This window comes from Platalea leucorodia (genome assembly GCF_965183815.1).
Source record: "Platalea leucorodia genome assembly, chromosome: 8".
NCBI lineage: Eukaryota > Metazoa > Chordata > Aves > Pelecaniformes > Threskiornithidae > Platalea > Platalea leucorodia.
Window position 1 is genome coordinate 220,703 of NC_138830.1, and position 23,339 is coordinate 244,041.

Below are 23,339 nucleotides of genomic sequence, written 5' to 3' on the forward strand. Positions count from 1 at the left end.
CCTGTCCCTTTGTCCTCAGGCTACAAGAGAAGAGGAAAAGATGAGCACGAAGCTGGGGTGGAAAATAAGGCTAGTGGCTGGGAAGAGGAGGAAAGGGATGCTGTCATCATTCTGAGTGGCAAACCAGGCAGAAGGTCAAGCTGACTGTCATCTTTTCCTCTTAAGTCTTGCCTTTTTCCAGGCAGTCCAGCCTTCTGCTCCTCCAGCTCCTGATGTCTGCCTCGTTTGTGCTCCAAGTTGTTGAGTTTGACGCACCTCTGTGTGTGACCCTGAATGCATGGGAAATGATTTAACTGCTTGCTGATAATTTACCTCTGATGGTGCATCAAGATCATTAATCAGAACGCCCTTCCCCAGGCAGCGGTGGGTCCCTACCTTTCACACAGTGAGCTTGGGTTGGATGCGCGGCAGGTTGCTGTCTGCAGGGGCAGAGAGCAGAAAGGAGATGGACCCCTTGAAGGAAACTGATGGAGCTGAATCAGGGTGGGAGGATGTGTTGTGTTTGTGGGTGCTATCTGGGAGGGGAGCTCAGGGCTGCATCAGGAGATGGTAGACAAAATCTGGATGTGTTTCCTCTGCAGGCAGAACTCTGGGGCTTGCTGTGACAGAGCAGGCTGGGGTCTGACTGAGGAGCAGTGACCCATGGCAGACTGCCAGTGGGATGGCCTGGCTGCCCTAAGGCAGGGTCAGGAGTGAGCCTCATGTTAGTTCAGCCAGAGGGATAGCCCTGAGCCTCCCCTCCTGCCACCTCTTGTGGCTGCTGCTTGCGACGGCTGCTGCCACCAGCTGCTCTTTCCCTGGCCTGGCACCAGCGTTTGGAGCTGCTGGGTGTCGGAGGTGGCTGGGTTGCTTGAAGAGTGCTGCAGACTGGCATCTAATGGCGCCTGGGGAAGCTGCAAGTCAGCGAGGCAGAGGCCTGTGCACTGCATGAAGACAGCTGCCAGGCATGGCCATGCTCCTGATAGCTATTTTTCAGTGTATCTTTGTTTCTCCTGACTGCACTAAACTCAAGTTGTTGCTTGCTTCTCCCATGGGGCTGTTGAGCTCAGCTCGTGCCTCACGTTGCTCTGGCTTTTCGTCAAGCTCCTTTGCTCCTGGCAGTCCTTGGGCCTCCTTATCTTGCTGCACAGACTCCGCTGAACGGAGCAGATGTGCTGCGGGTAGCTGTGCTGTAACCCTCTCAGCTTGTGCTGTGCTCGTGGTGCTCACTCTGTTCAGCAGTTCTCTCCTGTCTCCTTCCTGCCCTCACTTTCTACTTAAAGTGTCTTTCTTTATTTTTTTTTTTTTTTTTTCTTCTCCTGAGGACTATTTTCTTTTGGTCTTCCGTGGAGCTGCTGGAGCTAGTTCTGTCCCTGTCTGCCTTACTTATGATGGATTGTAAAATTTTCTGTTCAGCAATTAGACTCTTTTCACAAGTGATGCCCAGGAGCGTGGGGGTTATGTGCAGTCCCAGCAAGTGCAAGGGTCATATACAGAGAGAGTCCTTGGGGCCAAATTCCATGCATTTAGTCCTTATGGCTGTGGAACTGACTGAAGTCTGTCCCTGTTGGTTTTTGGTTTGTGCTCTCTACCTTTCCAAGACATTGAGGAGCCGGTTAAAGTGTTTCAAGGACCAGAAGAAATCTGGTGGCAACTCCCTAGAAAGCAAGGTTGATGGCCCAGAAAAAAAGGGCTGCGGCTTGTCAATTCACATTCTGCAGAAATTTGCATACTGCAGCAAATCTTGGTTTAGCGTCAGGAAAAAAAATGGCATTAACATGTAGAGGTATGGAACTGCTCTCTCATCCAGAGGAGAGAGTTTGCAGACACCCTTGGTATATAAGGAGCTTCCCTTATATCCCTTAACATCCACTCTTGCTACCTTGCTAGATATGTGGATAAATGGGTATGGATCGTTTTCCCTTGTAACTCAACTACTGCTCGAGGTTCAGATATGGGCAGAAACAACCCATTCCGAACATATTTGTGTTATTGCTTCTCACCCAACACTTCAGACACTCCTGCTCTCTCCTTGTCATAGTACTTAACAATTTCTGATCACAGAACTCCCTCAGACTTCACCCTAATTTCATGGTATGGCAGGAACGGAGGATTGCCTTGTGTGTTTCCCTGTCTGAAACACAGCTGTGTTCAGTAACCTCCTGAGCGTCCCGCCGCTTTGGTTGCAGCGGGAAGTGCTGCCTGCGCCTTGGAGGATGAGACAGGGCCCAGGAGCTGTTAAGGCTGCGTGGCCTCGTCAGAGGCAAGGGGCTCCTGGCTCTCAGTTGAACGCTCAGTCTGAGGCTGCTCCTAAGTGTCCTTACAGATCTGTTGCCAGTGGTGAAGGGAAGAAGTCAGCGTTCAGTCTGCGTACATTCATTCCGTGGCTGGCTTTTTATGGGAGAAGATCCTGTGACAAAAATACACACCCACATACATACAGTGCATCATCAGCCTGCCTCATCTAGCTTGGGGAAAAGGGGCCAGAGGAAGAAGAGCACGTGTATGAATGTGGATGCAAGAGGAAGAGAAGATAAAAGGGACACAAAGAGACCCTGGTCAGCAGGAGCATTACAAGTGCCACGTGAAACTTGTAGTTTAAACAAATCTTGAGTATAAGTGCAGGTAAACTATCAGGTGTTGAAGGAGGGGATCCAGGGAAATCTTTATCTTATCCTCCAGGGGCAAATATTGCTGCTTTAAACCAAAATATTCCAGGTTACTACATCTCCCCCGTTTAGAGTATCTTCACATATCGAAATACGTGAATGGGAAAGCGCGGTGCCTGGAAGCACGTGAATGCACAAGATACCATCTATGAAATACCTTGGCACGCACTGAACGCCGCAAGGAGAGAGCGAGCAGACAAGCTTCCCGCTTCCCTCTCCTGGCCGTTGCTGTTTGTGTCCAGGAGATGTCACCAAGCGCCTGTAACAAGCCACCCTGACCGGGGCCCTGCGGCTGGAGCTCCTGGTCTCCAGAGCGCAGTGAGCAGCCAGGGGAAAGTCTGAGCAAACTGGCATGACAGCGTATTCTGTGGCACTGCTGACTGCAGAGAGCTAGCTAGCGTGCCCCGAGATCGAGCTGCCGTGCATCAGCGTGTGCCCTTATCCCAAGGCCGATGCGGAGGTCAATGTGTAGGCCGTGGCTCTGCGCAGAATTTGAAATGGAATTCAGTGCAGTGTGAATGATAGTATTCCTTCTTTGCGTTTTGGCTGAATGCTTTTTGAATCTCTGTAGGCCTGTTTTCCCCCTAGCAGGGTGAGTTTAGTGGATGATCTAACACCACTGAGTCATTTTCAGAAATAATTAAAGCAGTATTCCACCTTCAGAATGAAAAATAGGGGCTAAAGGTAGTGTCCTGACAAAGCCACCACATCACCAGGTGTCAAGAAGGAAGAGGGTAGTGTGGTGGCTGACCCTGGCTGGGGGCCGGTGCCACCAGAGCCGCTGTCACTGCCCCCCTCACCCGGGCAGGGAGAGAAAATGGAACCAGCGGCTCCCGGGTCCAGACAGGGGCAGGGAGAGACCAGCTGCCATCATGGGCCAGACAGACCCGACTGGGGGACATCAGCTGCATTGATTACCGATCAAACCAGAGGAAGGTAATGAGAAAACAAACCCCAAATCTTCAAACACCTTCCCCCTCCCCTCCCTTCTTCCCGGGCTCAACTTCACTCCCCATTTCTCCACCTCCTCCCCCCGGTGGCACAGGGGGACGGGGAACGGGGGCTGGGGTCAGTTCGTCCCACTCTGTCTCTTGTCACTTAATCAGAATTATGCAGAAGGTTCATGAAAAAAACTGAGAATAAACAACAAAGGCTAGAATCTCAGCTGGAGTAAACTGAGGTAATGAAAGTATAGTGAATTATAACATCAAATGGGAAGCTGATCGCATGTGTACTGGATCTGGGTGCTTTTCAATGAGGGATATGCCAGTGTTTCCCATTTGAGTACCAACCAGTCTGTCCAAACGCATAAAATCACGACCTAATCTTTACAACCTCTCTTTTGCAGGAGGAAGAGGGAAGGATGGGGCACCCATTATAACCTTTCCCGAATTTGCAGGATTCAGTGACATACCTGATGAAGATTTTCTGAACGTGGTCACATATCTAACTAGCATTCCCAGGTGAGGCTAAGCACAACTGTCTGTTGACTTCCTAGAGAGCTTTGCTTCCTCAGTGGCTCACTGCTTTCAGTGCCGCTGCCAGGATGTACCAGTGGCTCTGCATCCGTCCAGTCCGTATGAAAGGTTCCCATGTCCAGGAGGTCCTAGGAACCACTTACATCATTTGCATGGGAAAGAAACCTTCACAGAGGACAGGTTTTCTGTTCAGGGCTTGAACTGGGTGGGAGGGGGTGTAGATCTGAAGAACAGCAGTAAAGATAGCAGACCAAAAGGGAGCTAAGAAGAGCTGCTTGTGAAACCTCTCAGGGGCGCTGACTGTAAGAAGGGAAGGGTTGCATCTGGAAGGAGCCAAACTTATATAGGTCCTGTTACTGCTTATTCTCTGAGTGCATCTTTCTGTGCAGGCTTTCTCTTTTCTGAAAAAGCAAGCTAGGTGCCCTGTTGACAGGATTCTGGCAAATACTGTGTGGTTTCTGATGCTTCGTTTATTGTGAGATTGCTCCACAGCTAGGGTGTTTTCCTTGCTGTTTGCCTGCGGCTGTGCAAGGATGGTGAAACAAACTCACTTCTGCTGCTCTGAGGAAATGCACTAAGGCATGGCTGCTGAATTACTTTTTGTTTATCCAAAAAAAGAGCTTAATATTTTTTCAGTCCTCTGATCCTGTCTCTGGACCATGGCTGTTTGTGCTAGTTAGAAGCAGAGCAGGGATTTATTATTTCCTGTGGTCTTGTGCATAAAGGTGCTTAGAGGATGATGAGGGGAAAACGTGCCTCCTTCAAGTTTGAGTAAGAAGTTTTCCAACTCCACCTACATGTATTCCCCATACTGCGTTGCCAAAGCAAGCTGAGGGAAACCACACACTGTGAACTTAACAGCTTCATTGTTTCACTCTGCTCTGTAGGGCTTTTGTTCTGCCAGGAGAAACTCTTATGCATTTCTTCACCAGCTTCAGGACTGGGAGGATGACCAGCTTCAGGGTTAATAAAACAGCAATAGTAGCTGAGAAAAACACAAAACTAGTTTTCCAGTTCTTTGTACGTGGTATACTGGTGGGTGATTCCCAGTAAAACTGTCACATGTTGGGGAACTAGCACGTTACATTGTCAACACGATAGACAGAAACGCTGTATGCTTCTTCAGCCTGTGTGAAAGCCAAAAGTACAGATGGGTTCAAAAGAAATTAGCCAGACTTGTGAAGGATAGCTCCATCAATGGCAGCTGAATACAATGGCTCAGATCCAAACTCTGGCTGAAGAAATCTGTATGTTCCTTAATGCTCGGACTTGGGAGAACGTACAACAGAAAGATTGTCCTTCTCACTTTCCTTCTGCTTTTGCCTCAGTATCCACTACCTACCAACACTGGAGACAGGGTATTGGGCTAGAGGGACCTTTGCTTTGATTCAATTTATCAGTTTTGTATTTTCTCTTCCCCTGAGGAATCCCAGAGCAATGTGCAAAGAATGATGAATTAAGTTTCACAACTTTGTAAGTCAGGAGAGCTGCAATATTCCTATTTTACACATGATGAGATATGTGTAAGTAATATCTTACACTACAGACAGGCTCACCAGAACTTTTGTTGAGTAAGTGACTATTCAGTTTGATTTATATGACCTTTTCAAGGTCAGTGACAGGCTGGGGTTTGAACCTACGTTTTCTACATATCAGCACATTGGTTTGACTCTTAGGTTCAATCATAGATCACACTGTAGGGATGTGAGTTTTCCAGGGAGTTTGCTAGTCTTTGTTGCAGTGCTTTTAGAAAGATTGACCGCATTTCTTGAGTCACTATTTGAAACCTGCCACCCTTTATCTAGATGGCGAGGGACAAATGTATTAATTTAGAAGAGGAAGAACCTAAGCAGCAAGCTTTGGTTGTGTGATTTATGACATAATTATACAAAGTACAATCTTGATGTGGCATAAGTAGTGGACCTGTTTGGGTGCAGCACAGCTTTGATCTGCAGTTGGCTGGTCCGTACACAGAGAGTGTCTCTGTCATACATCTCAGCAAGCAGTAAAGGGACGGCATTTGTTACTTTGATCAGCACTACTGTACTGCATACTACTGTGTGTATTACGACAGCATTCCTGTACATGTTATTTCACTGCTAGTACTTCACCTTTTACATTAATTCTCAAGGAAGATCTGCAGGTATCAAACAAAGTGAGTAAGAGAAGAGAATAGTCTCTAACTCTTGTGGAGTTACAAAGTGTATGGCCATGAATCAGGTAAGATGAAGTATAGTTTGAAAAGCAGTTCACCCTGTTTATCATAGAAAATACTTCCTTATTCATAGCTCAGTGAACTGGAGAAATCAGCATCATTTCTCAGGCAAATGTAGAGAGAATATCTGTCTTTTGTACTGTTTGTTTCTGCGTATCCTGTAGAAAAAGGTTCATGCTAGTTGTGGAGGTAAGATCTATGATTGCAGATGACATCATTCAGTGAGTTAGAAACTTTCTAAGTCCCTCTGGAATGATTGATACTCTGTGCCCACATGACAGAACATTGGAAAGATAGAGATAGACAGCAAATGTTGTTATTCAGATGCACAGGCATGCATTTGTCTTTGACGTTGCTGAGCAAATTTGCTTTACCAGCTGTGGCATACCACAGTATTTTGGGGTGGGCTGTAAGTAAACCTTGCACTTCTGGGCTTTAAAACATGAACTACTCTCCAGGATGAAAGATCAGCCCAGTGAGACTTTTGTAATCTGATTAATTTTCCCTCTGGTTCAACACCTGCTCACAAGAGTGCTTCACCAAAGGGGTCTACACACATACACATCCACAAATGTTGAGCAACATTGCGTATGCACATGCATACCTCTATGCATACACACTTACAATAGGGCTAGAAAGCCCTTTTTTTCTTGCTTTATTGCGTGGCTGGAATTCCATTCTCTTCCAATTGACATGGATCAGCTACTTTGATAAACAAGTGCCCTTCTCTCCTTCCAAAAGAGGTCAGGAAATTTGACATCTCCTGGCCTCCTCAAATCAGTGTTCCAGGGCTAACCTGAATTCAGAGCTGAGGATGGAACAGCTCTGCTGACTGCACACGCTGCATTCAGGGAAAGGGAACCTCTCTGCCAGACATCCGTAGATCTAGGCAAACATGCCAGAATTTGATTTGGAGGTAAGCTTGATGTTTATCTGCTGTGCAGGATTGTCTTCAAATCCCTCTTCTCAGAGAACTGGAGAAACCCCAATGCATTTCCATATGACGGTAGGGATATTAGAGTACTGACGCTGAGAAAACATTGATAGAGTGTGTGTGTGTTTGTTTTTAAACAAAATCCCTTCCTCTGGATACACCCGGGAGTGGGGTTTCCCGGCTGTACATCCACTTGCACTGATGCTGCCATCTTGGCTAGGCTTCTTCCCACGGCTGTTTGCCTGCATGCATCCCTTAGTGCCAAATGACATTCAGACCTTGGTATGGCTTTTCCTTTTGGCTTGCTGACTGAAATAGGATCACTTGCTGACACACTCTCTCTGTTTCCCTGGCTAAATTTAGGTGTTAAATCAGCCCTATCTTGTCAAAAAAAAAAAAAAAAAAAAAAACAACCATACAAATGCCAGTCTCAGGGAAGCCCATTGATACCATCCTGAACATCAAGGTGAAAAGCAGGGAATAGCACTGCAGAAGGCTGAGGTCTAGCTTTGTGTCAGGGTTACAGGCCCATTTTTGGTTTTCTGTTGTCCAAAGGTACTTCTCTTGTCTAGACCTTTGCCCTGTTGCATCCATCAACCTGTAGCAGCCAAGATTTACAGAGGTGTCTCTCTGAATGGTGTCTTTGCTGCTTGCCTTTGCATAGTCTGCCAGAGTGATTCTGAGTGATGTCGATATTCTCCTGTATTTCCTTCTGTGCTCTGCTCAGCTGCTTTGCTTTTTAGCAGCATGTGATTTTCTCATCTTCTCTCCCCACTCTTTTCCTTCTTCTTCAGATCGTGTAATTTTTAAGTCTATTCTCTGGTTTTTTTTACCCATTTCATCTCAGACAAGGTAATAAGTTCAATGTTGTAAATGATATGTTCTGCAGTAGGTAACCGAATTGTTTGCTTAATGGCCTGATTCTCATTTTACCCTGACAAATCTCTCTCAAATTTCATGCCTTGGCTTGTTCTTCGTACTCTTTTGCCGCTAGGATTGTACCTGCCCTGTTTGTGTAATAAAGTGTTCTGGCTGTGCTGTCCCGCTCAGCCCCATGTGCCAGGCACAGCTGGTTGGCAGGTTTTGTCTTTGCCCGCCAGCTGCAGTTACTACACTCGGTCTTGGAGGGAGAGAGCTGCGAGTAGTGCCCCGCCATAGCTAGACTGCACACTCCGTGGTGTTTTGCTCTCCAAGTCATTATATGAGTATCTACTTAATCTTTCATTTCCTCAGTCTGTCTCTTTAACTGGCCTGCAACACTGTGATTTGCAGTGGCAATAAGCAATGTTCCTATTCCCATATGTTCACTATTCCCAGCTCCCCTCGCCCCCATGACAATTCTTGCCAAGCCTAATTTAATGAGAAAATTCCTTTGCTGCTTCTCTCTTGCGTTTTCTTGTCTCTATCTGTATTTCATAAGCTCTTGTTCCTGTTATCTATGAATTTAATTTTTCTTGTTGCATCTGATGCCTGGATGCTTTTGTGCTGTTACACATCCTCATGCAGAAGAACATCTGAAAAAACGAACTGCTTGATCATGGACACGTACTTGAAAAAACAGCAAAGGTCTCTTTTTAAGTGACTTCTGATCTACAGGTTTGAGAGACTTTTAAAAATGGGACTTAGTTAGTCTGAGGCACAGAGGCAGGTTTTACTTGGCACGAATACTTTTGTGTTTGTTTAAATCACAGTTGTACTTGTTGCTTTTGGCAGATGCTGTCTTGCCAGTTACTTTCATTGCAGTTTGCTGACCAAGGTGTGATTATAAGTGTCTGATTCTGAATTCTTTTAGGCCTCCAATCCTCCAGGTACACTCCTTTTAGAAAGCTTCTAGTCAGTCTTGCAAACCAGGCAGATGGGCAAAACAAGGCAATTTCTACGTGCAGTCAGCTTGTGTGAATATGGTGCTTATGGATATAGTTACTTGTGGTTTATCTACATCATAAACTTTTTGAAGAACAGATTTTTCTCATTTTTATTAATCTGATATTAGTTGAATGGTATATTTATTTAGACCAACATCAGCGTCGTGGTTTAACCCCAGCCAGCAACTAAGCCCCACTGAGCCGCTCGCTCACTCCCCTGCAGTGGGATGGGGGAGAGAATTGAAAGGGCAAAAGTGAGAAAACTCGTGGGTTGAGATAATGACGGTTTAATAGGTAAAGCAAAAGCTGCGCACGCAAGCAAAGCAAAGCAAGGAATTCATTCCCTCCTTCCCATCGGCAGGCAGGTGCTCAGCCATCCTCAGGAAAGCAGGGCTCCATCACATGTAATGGTTACTTGGGAAGACAAACACCATCGCGCCGAACATCCGCCCCTTCCTTCTTCTTCCCCCAGCTCTATACGCTGAGTATGGGAGCTGAAAAGTCCTTGAGTGGTGTAAGCACTACTCAGCAAGAATGAAAACATCGGTGTGTTATCAACATTATTCTCATACTAAATCCAAAACACAGCACTATGCCAGCTACTAAGAAGAAAATTAACTCTATCCCAGCTGAAACCAGGGCAATCAGCATTTTGTTAACTTCAGCTAACTCACCTACTTTGGTCATTTGGTTAAAAATCACTGGTTTCAATGGAACTGCATCAGATTTGAACCTCTGATTCTGTGCATCCAGTTATCGTCTGAGAGAGTTTCAGCAGCTACAAATTGGTTACGTGAGTCTGAGCTGAAAACATAATTAGATACTGATTACAATATATATTGTGTGTTTCTTTGGAGTAGAGGCCATATTTTGGTGATCCAATTGATTCAAATTCTGTCCTCTGAGATTCCCATCTCCCTGCTGCTTTAACATGGTTCTCAAAAATTAACATGGCTGTCAAAAATATATAAAGCATATTAGAGAGACAGCCTTTTCCAAGGTGTCCTGGTTTTGGCTGGGGTAGAGTTAATTTTCTTCCCAGCAGCTGGCACAGTGCTGTGTTTTGGGTTTAGGATGAGACTAATGTCGGTAACACCCTGATGTTTCAGTTGCTGCTCAGCAGTGCTTACACCAGTCAAGGGCTTTCCAGCTCCCCATGCCCTGCCCGGTGCACAAGGAGCTGGGAGGGGGCACAGCCGGGGGGGCTGACCCAGACCGGCGCAAGGGCTATTCCATACCCTGTGGCGTCGTGCCCAGTATAGGAACTGGGGGGAGCTGGCCGGGGGGCAGCAATCGCTGCTCAGGGATGGGCTGGGCATCGGTCGGCGGGTGGTGAGCAACTGCATTGTGCATCACTTTCTTTGTATATTATTATTGTATTATTATATTATTATTACTACTATTACTTCTATTCTGTTTCATTTTACTTCAATTATTAAACTGTTCTTTTCTCAACCCACGAGTTTTCTGACTTTCACCCTTCCGATTCTCTCCCCCATCCCACCGGGGTGGGGGGAGCGAGCGAGTGGCTGGGTGGTGCTTAGTTGCTGGCTGGGGTTAAACCACGACACAAGGTCCTTGAAACGTGTAACTGTTGTGTGGAGAATTGCATTGACTTAATTCCCCTTTCATATCTCACTATATTACTAATAACTTTGTTCTAAACAATAGACCAGTTTCAATAACACACTGTAAGCAACATGGGTGTTGAATTGTAACATTGTTCTCTTGGAATAATTAGTCACAACAAGCATTTTTTGTATTTGTTCTGGTTAACCAGCTATTTGGATCAAATCCTGTTCCCTGCAAGAGCAAAGAAACCTAAGTACATCTTGTTATTACTCATTTCTCTGGTCATTTGAGGAACCGCGAATGGAAGGGCCAACCTTCACCTGTACGGGGCCAGAGCATGCTTGAGTCTGTGCTTTAAGAAGAGGCCAGCGAGGCTGCTGGGATTGTTTTTAGGAGCACTGAATTGTGACAACTGTTAGTGCTATCAGTATCAAATGTTTGAAAACTTTGTTCTGGATTAGTCTGAACTGGTGGCTAGTATGTAGGAGAGTTTTCAAGTATTTGTTAATGAGTCTGATCCTGTCTTTAACAAGCCAGTTGTCTGTGGAGTGGATGGTCAGACAGCAGTCAGCGTTGACTGGATGGTCTCTTCTTCCCTAGGCCAGGGAACTGGGTGCAACCCCCATCCGTCTGGTCTTTAGAGTGTGTTTCTGTTTGACAGCTTCTCAATGGCTTTTTTGCCTTTTGGGGTGACGGTTGTATTAACTGGAGGATTGGGGGCTTGTAGTTTCCAGGTTCACCGGCAGTAAATGGAGTAACTGGGGCTGTTGGTGGAAGAGGGCTTGGCAGAGCACTGTGCCCAGGGCGGATGCGGCTCTGACGCCGAGGCGTGGGGGTTCGCACCACCCTGGCCTTTTGCCTGCGGTGAGATGCTGTGCCGGGGGTATTAAATGGGAACAGAGAAGCAAAAAACCACCCTTCCTCTCCTTTCCCTTGTGACTCCTGAGTGCATTTGCACCCTACAATTTCTAGCAGTTGTTTTCTTTCTGTAGTGACCTAAATGTTTCTTGGCAAATTACTAAACAAAAAAGAACTTTTGGACATGTATCACACAAGCAAAGGAGGAAAATGACACATGGCTTTGTGCTCGTTCTGATTTCCCAAACTATCGGCAAGTTTACCCCAGACTTCTCTGTTTGAGACGTAACCAGAGCTCCTGGCACCTCACCTATAATGCAGTAGCATCAGTTCTCAAGGTAGAGAGGAAAAGCCTGACCTCATCCTATGTGTCTCTGTTAGGCAAGACAGGCACCCTGTCCACAGAGGTTCTACCTGCTGGTCTGGAGGCTGAGGCTGATTTGCCCAGGCCTTTCATGCCTGCCAGGCTTCCAAAGCAGTTTTTGGTCCCTATCAGCAGAAGCAGTTTGATAAAACCAGTGCAGATTTCTGGGTAGGTTAGGAAGCTCCCAGGCTGGGACTTTTCTGTCTGGTTTCTCACACCTTTTCTGTAACAGTCTGCAACACACCCAATTTCTGTGTTGCCTTCCTCTGAACCTTTTTTCCCCTAACATCTAGAGCAAACACATAGGTACCACACTGGGCATTGTTTTCCTTGAAACACTTGTTGGGCTGTTGAAGGAAATGCATGTATTTGTATATATGTGCAAAGGAGAAACTGGCAAATTATCTTCCCTGTGCTTGAGAGGCACTGCTGCAAGCACGTTTTCTGTCCTCTGCATAAAGAGCTGCATGTTGCACTACTTAAGAGGAAAGATCGTCTACTATCATTGAATTTTGTAGTTCTCAGAGGAATACCGTAAAAAATATTGAAGTGGGAAGTTCAGCGAGTTTTCCTAGTACCAGCGTGAACTATTAGGAACGCTTGCGTGGCGCCCCAGATTTGCACAACGCTTTGGCTTCCAGGTTGCTGTTCTTGATCCTGCAGAGCTGCAGCAGCGCAGACTTGGTATTGTTGGTGCCCTTCGGTGGATTATTGACATGAGTTTGCACAAAATGACCCGTGAAAGTGGTGTTCCTGGGATGCTTCTTGTGCGAGCAATGGAAACGGGATCAAGGAAATATTTTATACAATTTCTCTTGATCTTAATCTGTAATTAGATGTTTGATTGCAATATGTCCTTTGATTATGACAACATTTATACTCTTTCTGCCTGCCTCTGGTTTGTTCAGAGATGACTGAGCCATCCTGCTATAATGAAGCTTCTGGAGATTTTTCTCGGTGTGTTCTTACTAGCTTCCAAGGACTTCTGTCCAACCCTGAGCACTCTTGGAAGGGAGAGAGCAGAGCAGTCCCACTGGAGCCTTGCACATCAAAGCGGGATTTTTGAGAGAGAGAGGGAGGATGGGATATTTCTGAGATCTACATAGATGGGATGGAGCATCAAATCAGCGTCTCACAGATCCTCCTTGAAAAGAACTGAGACGGAACAGCTAGTTGTTCTAGCCAATATGTTAAAAGGATACTTTTGAATGACTTGCAACCCTGGAACCAGTTTATGGTTGGCAAGGTATAACTCTTCAATTCCTGCTTTGTCTACCAGAATTCCTGGGGCATTGTGTACACAGGCAAGGTGGTGACAGCAGGGAGATGCTGACTCTCTGGAGCTAAGTGCCCCTGGCAGATGTCAGCATACTTGGAGAATGAAGACTGAAGTGGGGTGTCTCATAGCTTGAATTATTTTGCAGGGAAAAAAAAGATCTGAGGTTTTTGCCTTCAATACAGCACAGTGTAATTCATGATCCTGAACTATTCATATCACCTAGCTTTGGCAGCAGAGTAGCATAGCGGCTGAGAGATTTAGCAGATAAAATATTCATGTTTTGTGTAAGCTGCTAGCCTTACGCTGGAAAGAGAAAATTTGGCGGCTTTTGTTTTCATGTGAATTTCTGCCAAATATTCATTCTTTCCACTGTACGTTGCATTTTCATAATGGGCTTAGAGGGTGATCTGACAGAGGCTGTGTTTTGCTGCAATACAGTTCCTTGGAACAGGAGTATCTCCATGTAACCCAGCATACTTATTTCATCTGTTTTGCAGTCTGGAGGCTGCCAGCATCGGATTCATCATCATTATAGACAGACGACGGGACAAATGGAGTGCAGTCAAGGCATCGCTGACACGGATAGCAGTAAGTGCTTGCTTTTGTTATTTATCTTCTAGAAATTAAAATTATCTGCTGAACCTTCAGCACAGGATACAGTCTTGTGTGCTCATTTTTAGCTCCCATTTTCTGGCTGTGGATGCAGATTCTCCCCTGCCCTGAAGCTCATGAGTGTTAAATAAGAGAGGGAGGAAGCTGCAGTAACAAATTACACAGCCTTGTTTACTGCTGAATTAGGATAAATTCCTTATTTGCTGGGTTGACTGCGATGTAAATTCTAGTAATTTGAAGTTGGTTCCTAGAACAGTGTAACGGAGGTACCCTTCTGTGCATTGAGGAGTGATGATGTGGCCTGCTTAGGAAAGAAACAGGTCCCAAGGGACTTGTGTTTGCATGGTAGTAAGTGATCTCTGTCAGAAACTCTTAACAGCTTATTATACCTCATTTGTAAGAGTCGGAGCTAAGCACTCATTTTCAGTGCTGATAGAAGTATCTGGTTTTATACATCTGTTACCAGGAACATATGCTATGTGAGGAGCAAGCACTTATACACAGAGGTGTAGGATGTAAGGATGACCAAGGTGACTTTTAAGTTCTTTCAAGGAATTCAGACGGAATTGCTTTTCATTCTCAGTTCTTTTTAGCTGCTCTCTTCTAGAAATTGTTCTTTTGTACTCTTGATGAGCTCAGAGGAGTGCGTGAGAGTTGTAGGCTGGGTGTTGCAGACAGGGCCATGTCTGATGAATGTGTTGAGTGCCTCTGTGTGGGGAAAAATATGTGAGATTAAAAAGACTGAAAACCCTTTCCAGAGTGAGAAGGTAGGTCAGCCTAGGGAATCCATCTGTGCCACCAGCTTTTTTCCCCAAGTCCAACGTGGGTAGCCAGTTTTTGTAGGTAGCCAGTTTTGCCCTCTAGTGGCTGCAGCCTAAAAAAATGGGAAAACCTATGGTGTGGTAGTGCAAAAGGGGCTTGGTGTGGTTCAGATCTGGGGGAAGAAGGCACTAATGCACAAACTTCAGAGCTCTGTGCTAAATCCATATCAGAAAGCAATGTATGGCTAGGCAGTAAAATCCATGGGCTGGTCTTTCTGTTGGCTTTGGAGATTGTGACAAAGGGCACGTGCTGAATGGGCCAGCTGATATTATTAGTAGCCGGACTGAGCAAGGTTCACTAAGTCCTACCTGCTTTGCTCCCTTTAGGAAACACTTGGCTGAAAATTCCCTTGGCCTTCCTGTAAGGCAGAGTTGTGCCTTCTAATAGTTCTATATTTCTTGCAGGGAGCATTTCCAGGAAACCTCCAGCTAGTGTTTGTCCTGCGACCCTCCCGCTTTATCCAAAGGACAATCGCTGACATTGGCATTAAACTCTATCGGGATGACTTTAAAATGAAGGTACCGGTAAGCATGCATTTTTTTTGTCCATGTGTTTTCTTTATCTCCATGTCTGCAGTTCTTAGGTGTCAGCAATTTCTCATAACCTAGTAATTCAGATTTGATTGCAAGTGGCAACTGGGGACTTTGATCTGGGTCTGTATGGTGTATACAATAGTAATGCCAAAGAGTTAATTACCAGTGGACGCTTCACAGTATTTAATGGACGTGTTCCCATGTGGAAGGTCACCGTAGCTATAAAATGTGACACGGTTTTTAAGTCTTAACTCAGTGGAGCTGTTGCCCTGATGTGGGCAGAGGTAGATCTTCTCACTCCAGTGACAAACATAATTATTTAGGACTACAGAGCAGTGAAAGGCTAGGGCTGGATTCTCCTGGGTTGTGTATTATCCATGGGACTGCTGACAGCCTGACAGTGCCCCTGTTAAGTGCTTGCATAGCACTGCCTATTCTTAATGCCTTTTATGATCCCCATGTCCTCAAGATTCAAAGTTTGTTTTTTACTTCTTTTTATATGCACTTGGCATATGCTGTGGCTTGATGAGAATGTGATTTGAAGCAGGTTATCAATCCTGAAGGAGTTTAAGTTTTAGATTATTCTATGAGGGCTCTTTTGGGAGTTGTTCCTAGCTGCATGTTTGCATGTGGTTTCAAAGTGTTTTGTAAATAAACTTGAATGATGACTATTAATGGTATTCTATCCTGGAACAGACTCAAACTGTGTTCCACAATGACTTTACTGGAGTGATTTCATATGATTGTTTTGGATTTTCCTTGTGGTTTTATATGGGTTTGCAAAAGACCTATGGCTCTCCTCCAATGAATTCTAGCTCTGTCGATACCTAATTTTGAAGTTCAGGTGTTTAAGACACTTTATGCTTCTGCTGAAGTAAGAGACAGCAGCCCATTTACTACAATGCATACAGAAAAGGAACCATGAATATTCATTTGATTATTGTGGATTAAATTGTAACCTTGACTGTAGTTTGGCAAGGGTGGTTTTTTGGTAATTAAAATGCAAAATTGATGTAAAAAATATATGTTTGATTACAAAACAAAATCTTTTAATTTTATTACACCTTGAAAAATGGATGTTCCTGTATTTAATAAGCCACAATCTGTTACCATAGCAACTGTTGTACCAGCAGCTGCAGCCCAGGAAGAGGCAACTTCATCAAGGACTAGCATTTTCTAGCAATTCAGCATCTTCTGTACTTTTAGCAATTTATTTGATGCCAGTGTTGCATTTCAAATCCAGCTGGAAACTATCAAAGTTGGAAGAGAGGTTAATTCTAGGCAGGGGTCAAGCACTGCATTAAGTATTAAATAGTAACTACCTTTCTTACAGGCAGGAAAATCAAGATGAGTTTAGTTTGGGGTCTTCTTGGACTTTCACATTTTGAGCCATCTTGGGCATGTCCACAGAGCTCTTAGAGAACAGTCTTACAAAAACTAAGAGCATGATATACTGGCTGCTAGGTCTGCCTGCCTCCTGCCCCGATGTCTGCAGACAGCCTGTCAGGTGTACGTATAGGCTGTCCACATATGCCTGATGCTATTGTAAGTTGCGTAGGGTTGTGCTAAAGGTGTCCTAAGTTCCTGGGGTCTGCCATGCTCTCTGGAGGTAGGACAGGTAGGTTACCGAGAGCAACACCTATTTGTCCCCGTTGAAAACAGCATCCTACATGCTAAGCGTGAGAACAGAGCTAGAGAGTTCTTGTCCCGTGGGAGATATCCTGACTCAAGGAATTAGGTATCAGTACATAGCTTTAATACCAATATCATCCTTTAAATTGTTTGCAGGTTGTTTGTTCATGTTGTGCGTTTGGCACTATGACAACATTAATGTCATAACTGGGCCATGGATGGGTTGCATTTCCTATCACAACTGTGAGTGAGTGAGGGCCAGGACCTAAGCATTCAAAAGGGGCTTCAGGAATATGGTGTGCGTTTGTTAAGGAAATGTTTGTTAAACATTTATCTGAGCTATCAGACTGCAAATATGTTCAGTAAAATAGATTTGCTGGGTTAAATCAACACTGGATTGAGTAGGAGCCAGAAGATCAAACAGGAGCAGGATATAGAGGCTGAAATAGTAAACCAGACACATTAAGGAAACGCAGGATTTATGTGACTTACTGTCGTGGTTTAACGCCAGCCAGCCACTAAGCCCCACACAGCCGCTGGCTCGCTCCACCCCCGGTGGGATGGGGGAGAGAATCGGAAAAGTGAGAAAACTCGTGGGTTGAGATAAAGACAATTTAATAGGTAAAGCAGAAGCCACGCATGCAAGCAAAGCAAAACAAGGAATTCATTCCCTCCTTCCCACCGGCAGGCAGGTGCTCAGCCATCCCCAGGAACGCAAGGCTCCATCACGCCTAACGGTGACTTGGGAAGACAAACGCCATCGCGCCGAACATCCCCCCCTTCCTTCTCCTTCTTCCCCCAGCTTTATATGCTGAGCATGACGCCATACGGTGTGGGATAGCCCTTTGGTCACTGGGGTCATCTGTCCCAGCCGTGTCCCCTCCCAAATTCCTGTGCCCCCCCAGCCTGCTCGCTGGTGGGGTGGGGTGAGAAGCAGAAAAGGCCTTGACTCTGTGTAAGCACTGCTGAGCAATAACTAAAATGTCCCGGTGTTATCAACACTGTTGTCAGCGCAAATCCGAAACATAGCCCCATATTAGGCACTATGAAGAAAATTAACTCTATCCCTGCCAAAACCAGCACACTTATTGACATACAAATGTGGCTAATAAAACCTCCTGAGGTAAATCTCTATTGGGATAGTTATTTGATTAAATATCATTATACAGGAGCAAGATACAGAAATATTGGAGATATACCAGGGTTCATCTGAGGTAAAATCTGGGAATTCAGAAGGAACACCCAGAGACTTACGTAAGGAACCTCCCGTCATGGGAAGGGAATTAAAGCGTCTTCATAGCATACACAAAAGGCTGAATATGTCCATAGCGGGCTCTTCTTTGACCTGTGTAGGCTGTGTCCTCTTTCAGATGGCCTAACCCACCATAAAGCAACCCCACTGCAGCTCTGTGTTCTGTGCTGACCTGCTTATGCAGGCCCTCCTCTTCTAAACTGCTACTCTCTTGTATTCTCCAGCTTACTGAATGTGGCTGTCTTCAGTCTGGCAAGAAGTACGGGAGATGCTAGTGCTGTCTAAGATCGGTTTCTTAGCTGGATGTTGGATTGCTCCTAGGCTTCTCCTGCAGAGATGCCTGCAGGGTGAAGACTCGTGCCCTGTTGGGTAGCACCATAGCTGGCAATATTAATAGATTTGCTTTGTGGCTTATGCTGAGTGTATCAGGTTAAAACAAACATCTTCCTAAAAAAAAGGTGTGTGACAGTGTTCCTCTGTAGTTTCAGTGAAGTTTGGAGTATCAAAAGATGTCCAACTTGTCAGCAACATCTCTGATGGGGAAGAGCTACAAAGCAGTTAAGGCTTACTTTCTCAAAGGTGACTTGCAATTCAGAAGTAGTGCATAGACTTCATGTTCCAGTCTGAGGCTACTCCAGGATGATCTAGTTTTTGAGTTTTCTGGCTTTGATCATAACAAAACAGCGTTTGGTAACACGTTCAGGGAATAGCTTTCCTTTTAGCTTTGGCTGAGGTACTCTGTGCTGTCTTTGTCTCAGTTTCTTCACCAACAAGGTCTCCTGGCCTCTGTGTTTAGAAGCAGGGTTCAAGGAGAAGATGAACTGCTGGAAGTGAAAAAGAATTGAGTCAGGGACTACTTGAGACTATTCAACCCACGCAGGTCCGTGGGGCCAGGTGCGTCTCCCACAGTATTGATGCATGTGCAAAATGAGTGCATCCTCAGCTTAGGAAGGAGCAAGATGATGTCAAATTATGGTTAGTTCAAGAATGGCCGTGTACATGTTGAGAAGGCAAAATCTAGTGGAAATAAACTGTGGCCATTGCATGAGCAAATACATAATGAGAACTTCCTGCCTAAGGTGGAACTGCGGTTTGGTCATATATGTTTAAGGCAAACCCAGATGCTAGGAACAATGACTGAAAGGGCTCGTTATTTCTCTCAGTCCATTGTGTTTGGATTCATTTCAGATCATCATGTTAAATTCTGTCTCTGACCTGCATGGCTATATTGACAAAAGTCAGCTGACCCGGGAGCTGGGAGGAACCCTGGAGTATGGCCACAGCCAGTGGATACATCACCGAACCGTGAGTGTTGGTGTTGTTCTTACGCATGTCTGCACCCAGAATTGCCCAGATGATGAATGTAGAGCAACCACTAATAGTAACTCTTCAGCTGCATTTCAGCCTACAGATTCTGCTAGGGCAAAAACGGGCAAAGCTGGGCCCTGAGCCAGGAAAATGAATTAATTTCTCGGAGACCGTATGCAATGTTTGCATCTGTCTTTGTGGGTCTACTTGCAAGACTGGTATGTTGAGCTCACATCTAAGTAGCCCCAATGTTTGCAGTGTTCTGAGCAGCCTTGGGTTCGAGTCTGTTGTTGCTGAGCTGCAGGTTAGGTCTAACAGTCGGAAAAAGAGCTTTTCTGAGGTAGCTTTGTTAAGTCAAATCACTTTTGTCACTTTCCTGCTATGATTTTCTGTGCCTTACTGTCCGTATGAAATTATTAGAATTATATTAAATTTGTTTGGAAAACTTTTGCTAAGCACAGAGACTTGAAAAAAACCGCACAGACATAACTTAGGTCTATGAAACAATTTATTGCTCATACACACAGGAGAGGGTGGGGGCAAGCACGCTACTAAGCGAAGCACTGATAAGCTCGTGGTGTGTGGTGCAGTCAGCCAAAGAATCTCTGCTGGATGAGGGGTTGTCATCAGGGAAGTTGGGCCTCCACGGCACCTTGAAACAGCCTGTCAGTCTTGCTGAGCTACTGTCTTCATCCCCTTTGCTGCTTCTCTTACTGTTCTCCTATGTTGTCCTGCCAGTGCTTTTTTTCTGAAACAGCTTTAAACTGTTGCTAAATGGTAGCGGTCCAGCAATCTCACTGCATTGTTCTTTGTTTCTGCTTTCTTATCTTGCATGGGTAGGAGCCTGTGAGCTTTCTTGCCCACAGAGTACATTTTTGGCTTTTAGTAAACGGCCTTTGGTTGTGGATGGCTCTATCTGTGTTGCAGTCAGAAGAGTGACGTTTCAGCCAACTTTAATCCACTAATTTCAGTGCTGAGAACAGGAGGCTACAGCTGCGAAGCACTAAGCCAGGCCGTATGTGGGCCTGTACTGCTGATGTTGAAAGCAGGTGTGATTTTATAGGAAAAAAAGGAAGAAGGCTATGAACCCTGCTAGCATTGCCTCATCTGGGGCATGTTTCAGATCACATATGTGGAATGTAATTTCCCTCTGCACCTTTTGAATGATGATCTACCTCCAGTTTGTTTTTCACTGAGCACACAGCATAATTTTAACTGTCATGGTTGCAAATGAGGAATTCCCATCATTGCTGGAGAAGGGAATGCAACTTGCAACAACTATGTAGTGTTTGACTAGGTGTAAGAGCATCCCTAGTGCTGTTGACTGACTCAAACCATTGGGTGTTTTAGATCAAAAAGTGCAAAGAATAAAGAGCTATACAGGACAATACATACCCTAAAGAAACTGGGGCATGATCATGAAAATCATCCCATGCAGTTACTTGCTACTAGATACAACGGTTTTAGTCACATCTCACAAGTCCTACTTGTAGGACCAATATATCCTACTCTGAAAAGGCAGCATTCTTTTTAAGCCTTCCTCAATTCCCCTTTCTTCAGTGAACCCACAGATTTCTGACAAGTTTTGTGTTGGTGCACCCAAGTGATAAAGAAACAGCAATGCTCCAATGAATTTATGCATTTTAACTGTATTTGCAGTAAGTTGTTCTTGTGTTTGTGTACTAATATGAACAGATGGGAGGGAGCGACTGGAATGCATCTAGTACAGATAGGCAGGATGGAGATGCACATTCTCAGAAGTCAGAGGCAAGACAGATTGTTGCTAAGTGAACAGTGGCTGTATAAATATAAATGTGAAAAATACGTTCAGAGTCTCGGCAACTTAAGTAAAGCCTCAATTAACGTTTTAAACACAGCAGACTTTCCCAGCAAGCACGGGCAGAGGATCTGAAGTTCCAGTCCTGGCTTTGAAGCTGATGTCCTCTGTGGTTTCATTATGTCTGCTAAGCTCTGGGAGTGTCCCAGCTGGTTCATGGAGATGATAATATTTGTAGGCCTGTGAAAAGATCATTTGTGACACAGGATTTAATTTGTAACTTTTAGCGTATCCACCCAAAAAAGGGCAACATGGCCAGCTTTACAGGCAGGTAATACTTGCAGCAGAGCGTGCCTGAAGGACTAAGCATTGTTAAAGGGCTAAGCGTAAATAACCAGTCTGTGACTTTATGCTCTTGCTTTTCCAGGCTATTGAAAACTTTGCAATGACAGTAAAAACAACAGCACAGATGCTGCAGACCTTTGGAACAGACCTAGCAGAGACTGAACTTCCCAACGATGTGCAGTGCACAGAGGAGCTCCTCTCTGCACACACTGACCACCATGGCAAGCTGAAGGTGAATGTTGTCTCATGACAGCTCCATCAGTGTAATATATGATTTTTGATTTAAAGTTTTCTGCCATCATTTGGGAGTCAATTGTCTGGAACCTACTGAAGAGGAGAGAAACCTGGGTTCAGGAGGTCGATTTGATTCAACTATGAAAAAAGACTTCTTACAGCTTCAGGAATGATAGAACAGGGGAATGTCACTTGTGTTGTATGAGAGGGTGTGATAATGCTCACATCTGGAATAGCATGGGCTCCTGATGAAGAGTTCATCAGAAAGGATGGACTCTCACTGGAGCAGATGTACAGAATATCTGTGAGGATAATCCAGGAATAGACAGAATGGTAGATGAGGAAAAGAAAACTAGATGATGACTGTCGTTTTATTTTTTAAAAAAATGTTGGGGCAAGTTTAGCTTTGCAGAGTAAGGCTCAGAAGAAAACATTACTGCTGTCAACAAACACCTTAGGTTAAACACAAAAGAAAAAATACTACTTAAGCTATATTAGCCCAAGAACAAATTTTATGCAAGAAGTGTGGAGTGATGTGGGGACTCCTCAGCTGACCCGTTAATGTTTGAGCCTCATTGTCCTTTTCATTGCTCATCTTTCATGCTGGGAAGACACCTTCTTCTGTGGATGACTCCTTGATAGCTGACGTAGTGTGGCTTGGCACGTCACAATGTTGTTTAAGGGAATTCCTTTAAGAAGTGCAATGTCTCAGCGCAGTCTCTCGGCTCACTGAACGATCTGTGGCACACATTCAATTTGTGGTAGAATAATTTATTCTGCAAGTTCCCTGGTCAGAAATGCAGTCTGCTCAGAAGTTATATGCTATTCCTTTTCTCAGAAATATGTCTAGTATTCAAAGTGAATAGATGTAGTCTCTGCATTTCTAGAAAGACATATCATCTTTGGTAAGCATTTATATTTTGTTCCAAGCATTCAATACCTGTGAAAGAATCCTCCTTTAGCATTATGATGTTGTCCATCTAAGAGATGTGAGCACTGTTAGAATAAGTACATACAATTTGTTTGGCTTGGTTTATTCCCTCAGGATGAGCTGAAACTAGCTGTGAAGCAGGGGGCCACCCTACTGACATGCATTAGGGAGCCAGTCACCCGAAGCGCCAACAGCAAACTCAGTCCAGATGAACTGGAAAATGTGGCAACAGTAGAAAGGTCAGTGAAAGTAGATTACTTTGTGCAAGTTGCTGATTTATTCCTAAGAAATGCAAGTGTAATTTAAATGATTTAAATATTCAGGTTGTAAATTCCCACGGGTTCAGCTCTTCAGGATATATTGGACAGGTAACTCAGAGAAGGGAATAGCTTTGAGGAAGTTACTTGATTAAACTGTCAAGGCAAGTTCACACAAGTCCTGAGTGTCTTGGTAATTTTTGGTTGGACCGCTGACTACCTGGCTGAAGATTTAATGTGGGACTTACTTTCCCCATAACATGTGCATCCTCCAAACTTTTATGCCTGGTCAGAAAGTGGCATCTGAATCCATGTGAGATGAGAGGGTATGTGCTTCTGCATGTCTGTGGAAACACTGAGGGAGGAACAGATGAAGATGATGCTCTGAAACATACCCCTTCACAGCTGCAGAGAGAGAGAGAG

The 23,339-nt window shown here is 44.8% G+C and overlaps 1 protein-coding gene across 1 annotated transcript in view; it reads left to right on the forward strand.

Moving 5' to 3' along the window:
- MCF2L2 (MCF.2 cell line derived transforming sequence-like 2) overlaps nucleotides 1–23,339 on the forward strand; it is a gene marked incomplete at both ends in the record, with an annotated part of 155,881 nt that overhangs the window by 26,922 nt on the left and 105,620 nt on the right. The window contains 6 exons of the mRNA XM_082319538.1: nucleotides 3,997–4,111; nucleotides 13,711–13,801; nucleotides 15,052–15,171; nucleotides 19,253–19,369; nucleotides 21,577–21,726; nucleotides 22,774–22,898. Coding sequence (XP_082175664.1) covers nucleotides 3,997–4,111; nucleotides 13,711–13,801; nucleotides 15,052–15,171; nucleotides 19,253–19,369; nucleotides 21,577–21,726; nucleotides 22,774–22,898 — 718 coding nt within the window. The remainder of the gene's footprint in view (nucleotides 1–3,996; nucleotides 4,112–13,710; nucleotides 13,802–15,051; nucleotides 15,172–19,252; nucleotides 19,370–21,576; nucleotides 21,727–22,773; nucleotides 22,899–23,339) is intronic.